The 13,547-nt window shown below is 33.3% G+C and overlaps 1 protein-coding gene across 1 annotated transcript in view; it reads right to left on the bottom strand.

Annotated features, from left to right (window-relative positions):
• Positions 1-13,547, bottom strand: part of CNTN1 (contactin 1) — a 358,577-nt gene that overhangs the window by 29,128 nt on the left and 315,902 nt on the right. The window contains exons 24-25 of the mRNA XM_068560378.1: positions 6,888-7,000; positions 5,942-6,098 (exon numbers count right to left, since the gene is read on the bottom strand). Of these exons, the coding sequence (XP_068416479.1) occupies positions 5,942-6,098; positions 6,888-7,000 (270 nt within the window). The remainder of the gene's footprint in view (positions 1-5,941; positions 6,099-6,887; positions 7,001-13,547) is intronic.

Below are 13,547 nucleotides of genomic sequence, written 5' to 3'. Positions count from 1 at the left end.
CACTAAAGTATAGCTTCAGAGACTAAGACCAAATTTTATAAACCAAAATTATTTTGGTAGTAAGTAAATCTTGGAGGATTATTTTTAATTTTCCCTTCTATTTTTATAATGTATTCCCCTGATTAATTTTCCTATCAAATTATGTCTGAATCTAAGTAAATGAACAAATTATGTTGGGACTGTTGTGTGAATTTACTAGTAGCTAAAAAAAACATTGGGGAAGATTCAGGAGAACCCGAGTTAATTTAGACACAGAGATGCCATCCATGGCCTGACAAAGTGGCAAAATCCGCTTCCAGAACTACTGCTCAAAGCTTCTGAAGAGTAAGTAAACCTCTGAGAACTCCCTTTGCTGGGAGTTCCTAGCCCTGTCCATCAACTGCTGAAATAACCCTGAGTCATTTATAGAGCTACATTAACAAAAATCAAGGCAGTGAGTCACTGTCCTAAGTCAAATTTAGAAATGTGAAAAAATATTAGTTTGTTCAGATAACTTATCATCCTTTTTCATGCTTTTTGTAAAACGAGGAATGCCAAGTACTGCTTTACAGTTGGAAAGGTTTCAAGTGTGTAGTCAGGACTGAATGGTAATAAAAGGAATTTATATTTTAGAGGTAATTTTGAATGTAAGCTACTTATCAGCCTAGAAATACAGAGGTTGAATTCACCCTCTTAAACTCTTGAATCTCACACAACATGTAGCAAAGTAAAACAAAATATTTGATAATTTCAAAATAGTTATGGTGATAGCATTTCCTGAATGATAGTATCTGATTGTGTCATAATCACAAATACAAGACTTTAAAGTTATGACGGTGGACCTATAAGAATGGCATGCAACTGTAACATTATTGTCATATAATATACCATTCCAAAATTTTAGGTTAGTAGTTAATTTATTTATGGAAATCTATTTTTCCAAATGATACAGGACATTTACAAAGTTACAGATTTGGGGATCACTTAATTATATAGCATCCTGTCATTAAAGAAGGCAGGATAAAGTAAACCTAAGACCACCATGCATATTACCCTCTCCTTCTATATACAGGTTATTGTACAAAATTAGATGCTCAAACTATTTTTGGTTTTTGAAAATGCTTACCAAGGATATATTTGCAAAATTGCTGACATTAATTCTTTATGAATTTTAATTTCATAAAGCATGAATTAAATCTAAACATTCCGACTATCCTCTTGTTCCTTTTATACCACACTACTTACACGGGTAATGGAGAAGGGAGCATGTGAGTAATGGAATCAAACATCTAAAGATTCCACCTAAAGACTGGTTTCCTAGCCCTTTGTCTTCTGCTACTGGGAAGAAAGGACAAAGTGAAAAAAAATGTGTTTTTCATCAGTGTTGAAGTCAGTGGCTTTGGTTATATATATATAGTTTAATTTAATAGTTTGGAGTTACCAAAAATAGTAGGTTAAATGTTTAGATTACATCATCTATGGTGACATCAGGATAAATTACAGATTTATTCGAAGACATGAAGTCAACAAAATAAATATATAGTACCTTTAAATCAAGTGGAAAAGATGCCTTGTTCTTTTAGAACCTACCCTAGACTTTACCACTACCCACTTTCCAGTCCAGACCATCATCATCTTAATCCTTCTATGACAATAACCTTGTAATTCATCTCCTTATATCTACTCCCCTACTATATATATTTTCCATAATCACAAAAGTGATTTTTCAAGTGCAAATATCTGATCATATTACTCCCACCTTAAAGATGTCAAATGACTACTTTTTGCCCTCAGGAAGAAGTCCAGACTCTAAAATGTCCTTGAAAGTCTTCATTTGACTAAGATAGCTATAGTGTGTTTAAAACTAAAAGAAAAATAAAAGCTCAAAATATGCACATTCACACATTAGTAATGAAATACACGCTTCTCTGTGGACATTTATGTATGACCAAAGATCCTTGTTAATCTATATTCTAACATTTGTAAGTGAATATGTCATAAGCTAAATTAATTTATTAAAATTTATATTTAAAATATTGTAGCTATTTCACCAGATTCTTAATTTAACTCACAATGATCTATAAAAACAAAAGATTCTTAAAAGACAATATAGAATGTATTAGACATAGTATGTTTGTGACGAAACATTTACAGTATTATGTTTGCCTCACTGTGAACTATAAACGTCTGATAGGGAACAATTTATTAAGACAGCAGATGACAGTGTTCAGGTCAGAGATAAGTGGAGTTACAGATTACCATGTCTAATAAGTTTTCTAGAATATCTCTAATACTGTCTTAATCTTTGTAAGAATCAAATTGTGGGTGAGTATGTCATAATGTAAATCATGTACCCAATGGGAAAGCATATCAACATTCTAGACATCTAAATTATAGTTTAATTTGCCAAATTATTCTTACTCTATACAGAAATCATGAATTCATTCAAGAATTATTTGTTAAAACCATTATGTGCCAGATATGTACTCTGAGTGCTGGGGATTCAAGGGTTGAACAAGGCAGGCAAGAATTTGCTCCCTCAGAGCTTACATTCAAGTAAAGATAAAGATAGATAATAAACAGTATAAACTAATAAGATAATTCTAAATAGCTATAAATATTATGAATAAATTTAAAAAGTGACACAATATGACAAAACATTGGAGTAGAGGGTTATCTTACATTGATGGCTGTATAATAATCTTCATTGAGAAGGTGACATCTGAGCAGAAACAAAAATGACAAGAATGATCTGCTGTGCCAAGAGCCAGAGAATCCCAGGCAGCAGCAAGAAAAAGTACAGGTGGTTAAAGGTAATATGAATAATGTTGGTATGTTCAAGAAGCAAAAAGAGGTCAATGGACCAAGGGTGAAATCAATTAACTGAGGGGAGAGAGTTTGGCAGGGCCAGATTATAAAGGTAGGTGGTGAGGAATTTAGAATTCATTTTATAGGATATCTTTCTAAGAGGAGAGTTATATGATTTGACATGTTTGAAAGGATCAGTCTGGCTGCTGCATAGGGAATGGACTATAGGAAGTCAAAACTGGAAGCCTAAAAAATTTTTAGAATTGTAATAGAGCCAGCGAGGAATGATTGTGATGTGGACTCGAAGGCATCTGGAAATATACAAACGGTAGCACATTTTAAGTATGTAAACTATGCCTCACATATTTTAGGCATTTAATGTATATTTGTTGAATGAATGAATGACAGCATAATGCATATAAATATGAAAATGTAGCAGTGTATTATATTCATGGCTACATATTTTAGGCATGAAAACTGAAACAAAGGAAAGTACTGGGAGTCTTTTAAACTTATGAGAAAGCCTAAAATTTTCATTTGTATTTAAATGCTTTTCTCACTACAAATAATTTAAACAATTTGAAAATAAATCCAAACTTAAATGAGACAATTCTAGAATGGTGCTATTCATCAAACATCTGACATTTCCTAATGTTAATTCTACAGTTTTTTTTTTTTTTTTTTTTTTTAGTACAGTTATGGTCAGATTGAGATAAATAATAGAAATTCTGCATTAATAAGAATATTTTCCATTACTTAGCAAAAAAAGAGGAAACTATGTTTGAGGTTTCTAAAAAATCATACTCTGTGTCTTCTGCACATGGGCTATTTACACTGGGCAATCAGACTATAAACTTGGTGTGCTGCAGCTGGTCCATACTACCTTCCAAAAGACAACCATTACATTTTAAGGAAGTTTATGAGTGAGTTGTTGAAAACACTGTTATTAAAATTGAAATTATGTAAACTTATTAGTTAAATGAAAAAGTTTAAGACAAAGGTAGTAAGTATTCAGTCTCTTCACTTCCTAATTATTTACTACATTTTAATTATCATCAGTGCTCTTGAGGTTATGCCTATTGCGTCTGTATGGTGACAATCCTATCACAGTGTGCTCCTAACCACCTCTTTCCAACTCCACATTTAGTGACATCATGTGGGAAGCTTGAAATCGGACATGATGAAATATTTACATCACAAAAATTGGCAAACACTATAAACTAGGGCTTCCTCCTACCCAGGACAGTCAATTGTTTAACATTTACCAGCACACCACTAGTTATAACTGTACTAATGCTACTGTCACTGCTACAGCATCTGACCCTGCTACGAACTTCTATAGTCTAAATTCCAAAAACTATGTTCTGCTTTGCATTAGGAATGAATCAAGGGTAAAAATGAAGAGAGCAACAGTGTGCCACAGTTGGCTTTTAGACAGGGAAGGTCAGTGTTCAAAAGTACTTTATTTAGTTCGTTTGTATTTTACCACCCTCAAAATATTATCCACATTTGCCTCTCATTTCCTTTTGTGAAACAGCCCTGCTAAGTGTGAAACTATTGAAGCTGTGTGTTATCAAGGTTCAAAATTTAGAAAAAGTTTCAAAAATAAAAAGATGCCATTTTCTTCTATTAAAATAGTGATGACTTAAAAGAAAGAGACTAATGTTGGAGTGGTGCAACATTAGTACTCATACACAATGATAATAGGAATATAAGTTGATAAATATTTTAAAATAAATTTTGAAATATAGAAGTAAAACTCTTTAACTTATTGTTTAAATTTAACCTGCAGAAAGATTATTTAAATTTAACCTGCAGAAACATTTATAAAAATGCACTCAAAATAGTGTTATTTATGATAGGAAAAACTGAAATGGGTAGATAACTTTTGTACATTTGTTTGAGAGAATATCATGTATAATTTTAAATAAAATACATAAAGTTTTCAATGACATGGGGGATGTTCATAAAACATAATTGATAAAATTTGGATATGACACGATATATTCAATAGAAGCCAACACATGAAATTATATATGTATATAGGGTAACTAAAAGTAAATTCCACTGAACATTAGTTAAGCAGTTAGAGTATTTGGAATATGACTATTTTCTTTTCCTTTCATATTTTAGCAATTTTCTAAAAAGACATAATAATGTCTAAACTAAAAGTGTTTTCAATGTAAATAATTTGAATTTATAAGAAAACCTAAAATTTCCATTTGTATTTACATGCTTTCTCACTACAAATAATTTAAATAATTTGCAAATAAATCCAAACATATTTTAAAAAGTCTAGAATGGTACTATTCACCTAACATCTGACATTTCCTAATGTTAATTCAACAGTTTCTTTAGATAACCATGATTGGACAAAAAACACTGCAATTGTTTTAAAGGATTTTTATTTTAGGTTCATATGTAACATATTCATCTATTTAGCTATAAATCACCAAATTTTCTTCTACATCAATTATTACCATCTTTGTTTTAGCATCTTCTAGCACTTCATAGTCTCATAAAATTCTCAAAATGACCTCAATTTTAATTCAATATAATTAAACTATACCATGCATACAGGGTGAGAGAAAATATCAAAATTGTTAAAATTAGTAGAGTTTTACAGGAAGAAATAACTGCCTTAAATATTTATTTCAAATTAACCAATGCTGTGAGAAGTAATTAGAGTCTGCAGAAAAGGAATAGCTATACTGAGACAAATAGACATACTGGTAAAGGAAGGAACTATCATCTACTGTCTTTCTATCTTATTATATTAATATGTGTAAGATAAAGAAAAGGGGGTGAGAAGAATCCTGATAGTTGTCCAGTGAATTTCCTTTTGATATAAGAGAAGTTTGGATATTATTATCTAATGATCTAGTATTATGTACCATTTTAATGCATTATGGTATTTTAATTGTGCTTTGCTGTCCAGATAATAACCAATAGGTATCTGATATGTTGCAAATGTACTTTTGTGACTTATAAAGGGAGAAGTTTCAAGTTTCAGGGCATCCTTACCATTTCAAATCTACTTACAAGTGATACTGATATTAGTGTGAATATCAGTCCCACATTTACCCTTGAGAAGCCATATGGGCCTAGAACTTACGAGTACTTAATTAAAACGTGCCTTAAATGATTGGCTTACCTGAAATTTTGACTTGAGACACCACTCCATCTCCTCCATCACTGTGTGCACGAACCTCTACAACATATTCTCCATCCCTGGGGATTGGGACTTCTATGGAGTGTTTATGAGTTGAATACAGCTTGCCATCATGCTGGCCATCAGGTCTATAGAGTACCTTTAAAAGTTTCAAAATATGTATATTTAATAAATTGGCAATAAGGAGCCAATGCCCTAACATTAAATAAAATAAAAATGATATACTTTTATTAATTAAAAAAAAGAAATCTTAGGGAGCTGTGTGTAATACTAGCTGGAAAATTCATGTTATTTTTAATTCACAGAATTGATTTCATCTATTTTTAGGGTGATCCAAGAGGATGCATCTTAAGCATCTTAACTTTATTTTTTGAAATTACCAAAATAGAGATAAAGAATGTCTTTTATGAAAAAGATAAAAAATGAGGGCTCTTTCAATATATTAAATTAGTCTAAAAATTGCCTAGCAATTAAAATTTTTTCACACTGTTTCTAAAAGTTAGTGTTGACTGAAAACTGTGATAGTGTGATATAGAGAATATATAGAAATAACCTTTTTTCCATTTTTGTTCATTTACAGAGGGTACCTCATACATCAAAGAATTCACTGTGTGCTTGGTGACACTATCTTAATCATTGTCAAACAAAAATGGATTCTTTCTTTCTCTCTTTTTTAAACACTAATTATTCTAACAACTCTATTCTTTAAAGCAGTTATTCTATCTATCTTGTTCATTTGACGTAGCATTTTTCTAGACTTCACTGAAGATCGTTTCTCATTTCAAAATTTATCATGTCATCTGATTCTGCTAAACAGCTAGATTAAGAGAGAGCTGGAAGGGGTTTGGCAAAACAAAAAACCAAACATCAGTCGCTCTTTGTAAGAATGAAGCTTGTATGGGAAATAATCTAGTAATCTTTTATATACCTTATATCCTGTCACTGTGGATTCATTTGATAGTGCAACCACATGATCCCAGGTGATTATGTAGCGTGAACCAGACCTTATGGAACTGATGATCCTTGGAGGCTGGCTTGGAGCTGTGAAAGTAATAACATGCAACTGATAGTCACCATATCCAATTTTAATTCTGCAAGCTGTATCACGTTGGGAATTATAATACTGATAATGATGTGACAACAACAATGGCTAATTCTGATGTTTGTACTGTATGCCTGGCACTATGGTATGCACTTTACATCCATGGGTTCATTTAATGCACTCTGTGACCCTGGGAGGTAGGTAATAAAATGATCTTTTATTCTCTTCTCATCAACCTTCATTTGGATGTCTCTCTCCACCAGTCTTTTGAAACTTCTGTTTTCAAGGTCATCAATCATCTCCACTTGGCCAAATCTAATGTCACTTTTTTACTCTTTTAAAACTTAACATCTTTGCAGTATTTCACAGAGTTGACCTTCCAATTCTTTCTTGAATATCTTTTCTTAAATTTCATAATCTCTTATAATCTTTCCTCCTATCTCTCAGGTTGTTCCTTCTCATTAATCATCCTTTGCTAGCTCCATGTCCTCTGCCCAGTTTCCAAATGGTGGAATGACTTAGGACTTGATCCTGAGCACGCTTCTCTCCTCTATATATGAATCTTCCCTAAACCTTACACCTGGGCCCATGGTTTTAAGTACACACAATTTTATCTCAAGCTCATCTCTCTCTCAACCTCTAGACATATATGTGCAACTTCCTATCTCCTCCTAAATGTCTGAAAGGTTTCTCAAATGCAATATAATCAAGACAGAACATTTACTATGTACCCCCAAATCTGCCTTTCTTTGAAACTTTCCCATATTTACTAAATGGTACAACCAAACCCCCAATTTCTCAAGCCAAAATCGATTCAGTCTTCCATTCTATTTATTGCCAACATCCAAATTAGCTGCAAATTGTTAACTCTGCCTGCAGAAAATTTTCCACTTCTTTCTATCTCCATTATCACCTAGTGTTGGCCACCAACGTTTCTTCCTCAAGTACTAGAAAAGGTCTCCTAATCTGCTATTCTGCCTCAAATACTAAAAAAGGTCTCCTAATTTGCTATTCTGCTTTCACTTTTATTCCATTGTCTACCCAGAACAATTAAAAAAAACATAAATTAGATATCACTCTCTGCCTTACTATCTTCCAATGATTTCTTATCACACTTAGAAAGAATTTTAACTCCTTACTATGATCTATAAGACCCTTCTTATTATGACTCCAGCACACTTCTTCCTCCTCAACTCAGAGCCTATGCTCTGGAACTATTGGCCTTTCTACAAGTAAAACATAACACACTCTTTTCATATAAAGGCTTTGTGCTACTTATTTTATCTGCCTGATAGAATCTCCTCTGCAAAGACCTCCTTCTTATTACTCATATCCTAGGTCAAATGGCATCTTCTCTAAGAGGATATTCCCAACCATCAGATTGGAATTTGGCTCCCACCCAGGCAGTTTTAAATTGTATTATCTGTTTATTTATTGTATTTTAATTATTACTTAATTCTAATTGAAGTGTAGTTGATTTACTATATTATATTAGTTTCAGGTGTACAACAGTGATTCAATATTTTTATTGATTCTACCACTTTAGAAGTTATAAAATATTGGCTATATTCCCTATGCTGTACAATATAGCCTTGTAGTTTATTTATTTTATATATAGCAGTCTGTACCTCTTAATCCTACCCCTATTTTACTCCACCCCCTTTCCCTCTCTGCACTGGCAACCACTGGTTTGTTCTCTATATCTGTGAGTCTGCTTCTATATTGTTATGTTCATTCATCTGTTTTATATTTTATTCCATATATAAATGGTAACATTAAGTATTTGACTTTCTTTGACTTACTTCACTAAGCACAATACCCTCCAGGTCCATCCACATTGTTGCAAATGGCAAAATTTCATTCCTTCTTTAATGGCTGAGTAATACTCCATTGTATATATATATACCACAACTACTTTGTCCCTTCATCTATTGATGGACATTTAGGTTGCTTCCATATCTTGGCTGTTATAAATAATGCTATGAATGCTAGAGTGCATGCATCTTTTCAAATTAGTGTTTTTATTTTCTTCAGATATATATATAGGAGTGGAATTGCTGGATTTAAGTTTTTTGAGGGCCTTCATATTGCTTACCATAGTGGCTGCATCAATTTACATTCCAACCAATGATATACTAGGGTTCCCTTTTCTTCACATCCTTGCCAACATTTGATATTTGCAGTATTTTTGATGACAGCCATTCTGACAACTGTGAGGTGATATCTCATTGTGGTTTTGATTTGACTTTGTCAGTGATTAGTGATGTTGAGCATCTTTTCATGTGCCTATTGGCCATCTGTATGTCTTTTTGGAAAAATGGCTATTCAGATCTTCTGCCCATTTTTTTACTGGGTTGTTTGTTTTTTTTGATATTGAGTTGAATGAACTGTTTACATATTTTTGATATTAATTGCTTATCTGTCATATAATTTGCACATATTTTCTCCCACTCAGTAGGTTACCTTTTCATTTTTTCAATGATTTTCTTTGCTGTGCAAAAGCTTTTAGGTTTAATTTGGTTCCATTAGTTTATTTTTGCTTTTGTTTCCTTTGCCTGAGGAAACAGACTCAAAAAAAATGTCAAATAGTGTTCAGCCTATCTTTTCTTACAGGAATTTTATGGTTTCTGGTCTTACATTTAGCTCTTTAATCCATTTTGAGCTTATTTTTGCATATGGTGTTAAGAAAATCTTCTAATTTCATTCTTTTGCATGTATCTATCCAGTTTTCCCAGTACCACTTATTGAAGAGACTGTCTTTTCTCCTTTGTATACTCTTGTTTCCTTTATCATATATTAATTGACTATAAGAACATGAGTTTATTTCTGGGCTCTCTATTCTGTTCTATTGACCTATGTGTCTGTATTGTGCCACTACCATACTGTTTTGATTACTGTAGCTTTGTAGTATAGTCTGAAGTCAGCAAGCATGATACCTCCAGCTCTGGTTCTTCATTCTCAAAATTATTTTGGCCATTCAGGGTATTTGTGGTTCCATAAAATTTTAGAATTATTTCTCCTAGTTGTGTGAAAGTATCATGGATATTTTGACACGAATTGCATTAAATCTTCTCTATTGATTTGTTTTGTTCTGAATTTTATTTATTTCCTCTCTTATCTTTATTATTTCCTTCTTTCTGTTGATTTTAGGCTCTGTTTCCTCTTCTTTTTCTAATTCCTTTAGATGGTAGTTTAGGTTGTTTATTCAGATATTTCTTCTTTCTTCAGGTAGGCCTGTATGGCTATAAACTTCCCTCTTAGAACTACTTTTGCTGTGTCCCATAGATTTTGGAAAGCTGTGTTTTTATTTTCATTTGTCTCTAGGTATTTTCTGATTTTCTCTTTGATTTCCTTCATTGACCCATTGGTTTTTTAGTAGTATGTGTTTTAGTTTCCCTAGGTTTATGTTTTTCCCATTTTTCTTCCTGTAATTGATTTCTAGTTTCATACCATTTTCACTATAAAAGATGATTGATATAATTTTTATCCTCTTAAGTTTTTTGAGATTTGTTTTGTGGCCTAGCATGTGATCTATCCTGGGAAGCATGCCATTTGAACTTGACAGAAATGTGTACTCTGTTGTTTTTGGATGGAATGTTCTATAGATATCTATTAAGTCCAACTGGTCTAATGTGTCATTCAAGGCCACTGTTTCTTTTTTTTTTTAATTTTTTTTTTAACATCGTTAATGGAGTATAATTGCTTTACAATGTTGTATTAGTTTCTGCTGTATAACAAAGTGAATTAGCTATATATATACACATATATCCCCATAGCCCCTCCTTCTTGCATCTCCCTCCCACCATCCCTACTCCGCCCCTCTAGGTGGTCACAAAGCACAGAGCTGATCTCCCTGTGCTATGCAGCTGCTTCCCATTAGCTATCTATTTTATATTTGGTAGTGTATATATGTCAGTGCCACTCTCACACTTTGTCCCAGCTTACCCTTGCCCCTCCCTGTGTCCTCAAGTCCATTCTCTATGTCTGCGTCTTTATTCCTGTCCTGCCCCTAGGTTCTTCAGAATCTTTTTTTTTTTTTTTTAGATTCCATATATATGTGTTAGCATACGGTATTTGTTTTTCTCTTTCTGACTTACTTCACTCTGTATGACAGACTCTAGGTCCATCCACCTCACTACAAATAACTCAATTCCATGTCTTTTTATGGCTGAGTAATATTCCATTGTATATATGTACCACATCTTCTTTATCCATTCATCTGTCGATGGACACTTAGGTTGCTTCCATGTTCTGGCTATTGTAAATAGTGCTGCAATGAACATTGGGGTGCATGTGTTTTTTTGAATTATGGTTTTCTCAGGGTATATGCCCAGTAGTGGGATTTCTGGGTCATATGGTAGTTCTATTTTTAGTTTTTTAAGGAACCTCCATACTGTTCTCCATAGTGGCTGTATCAATTTACATTCCCACCAACAGTGCAAGAAGGTTCCCTTTTCTCCACACCCTCTCAAGCATTTATTGTTTGTAGATTTTTTGATGATGAAGGCCACTGTTTCTTTATTGATAATCTGTCTGGATAATCTACCCATTGATGTAAGTGGGATGTTAAAGTTCCCTACTGTTATTGTATTAGTGTCAATTTCTCCCTTTTTGTCTGTTAATATTTGATTTATATGTTTAGGTGCATACATGATAACAGATGTTATACCCTCTTCTTGTATCACTTCCTTTACCATTTTATTATATTATGCACTTCTCTATCTTTTGTTATAGACTGTATCTGTTATGAGTATTGCTACCTCAGCATTCTTTTGGTTTCCATTTGCATGAATCTCTTTCCATCTCCTCACTTTCAGTCTCTGTGTGTCTTTAGCTCTGAAGCGAGTCTCTTGTAAGTAACAGATAGATGGGACTTTTTCCCTATTTAATCAACCACTCTATGTCTTTTAATTGGAGCATTTAGTGTATTGACATCTGAAGTGATTATTGACAGATATGTACTTATTGCCATTCTGTTACTTGTTTTCTGGTCGCTTTGTAGTTGTTTTTTAGTATCTTCCCTTGTGGTTTGATGATTTTCTTTACTGGTGTGCTCGTGTTCCTTTCTCTCTAGTTTTTCTGTATCTATAATTGTGGGTTTTGACTTGTAGTTACCATGGAGTCCATATATGTTGACCTACAACTATAACTACTTGTTTTAAACTGATAATCATTTAAATTCAAACACATACTAAAAGATCTACTTTTTAAACTCCCTTCCACACATTTTCTGTTTTGATGTCATATTTTGCTTCTTCATATTTATCCTTTAACAGTCTATTGTGGTTATAGTTGATTTTACAATTTTCGTTTTTTAATCTTCATAGTTGCTTATTTAAGTGGTGATCCACAGCCTTTACTATATATTTGCTCTTACTAGTAGGGTTTTTGCTTTCATATCAACTCTTACTACTTGTTGTATCCTTTTCTTTTCCATTTAGAGAAGACTCTCTAAAATTTTTTGTAAGGTTGGCTTTGTACTGATAAACTCTTTTAGTTTTTGCTTCTCCTATCTCTCCTTCAATTCTGAATGATAACCTTGCTGAGTAGAGTATCCTAGTTTGTAGGTTTTTCCCTTTCAGCACTTTAAATATATTATGCCACTCCCTTCTGGCCTGCAAAGCTTCTGTAGAAATATCAGCTAATAGCCTTATGGGGGTTCCCTTGTAAGTGATTCTTTGTTTTTCTCTTGCTGCGTTTAGAATTCTTTCCTTATCTTTAACTTTTGACATTTCTTTATGATATGACTTGGGTCTCTTTGGGTTCATCTTGGTTGGGATCCTCTGTGCTTCCTGTATCTGGATATCTGTTTCCTTCTTCAGGTTTGGGAAGTTTTCAGCCATAATTTCATCAAATACACTTTTGACCCCCTTCTCTTTTCTTCTTCTGGGACCCCCATAATAAAAATGTTAGTATGGGGGCTTCCCTGGTGGTGCAGTGGTTGAGAATCTGCCTGCCAATGCAGGGGACACAGGTTCGAGCCCTGGTCTGGGAAGATCCCACATGCCATGGAGCAACTAGGCCCGTGAGCCACAACTACTGAGCCTGTGCATCTGGAGCTTGTGCTCCACAACAAGAGAGGCTGCGACAGTGAGAGGCTCATGCACCGCGATGAAGAGTGGCCCCCGCTTGCCGCAACTAGAGAAAGCCCTCACACAGAAACGAAGACCCAACACAGCCAAAAATAAATAAATAGATTTAAAAAAAAATGTTAGTATGCTTGATATTGTCACAGAGGTCACTTAAACTGTTCTCAAATTTTTTTAATCTGTTTTTCTTTTGCTGTTCTGATTGGATTACTTCCATTATTCTATCTTCCAGATTGCTTATTTGTTCTTCTGTATCATGTAGTCAGCTGCTAATTCCATCTAGTGTTTTTCATTTCAGTTATTGCATTCTTCAGTTGTGACTTGTTCTTTTTTATATTTTCTAATTCCTAGTTAAGATTTTCACTGTCTTCATCTATTCTTTTCCCAAGTTCAGTTAGCATTCTTATTACTAATGCTTTAAACTCTTTATCTCTGCTTCATTAGTTGTTTTTTATGG

This window comes from Eschrichtius robustus, chromosome 13 (genome assembly GCF_028021215.1).
Source record: "Eschrichtius robustus isolate mEscRob2 chromosome 13, mEscRob2.pri, whole genome shotgun sequence".
Lineage (NCBI taxonomy): Eukaryota > Metazoa > Chordata > Mammalia > Artiodactyla > Eschrichtiidae > Eschrichtius > Eschrichtius robustus.
The sequence above is the reverse complement of the archived record's forward strand: the minus strand, read 5'-3'. Positions and strand labels throughout refer to the sequence as shown.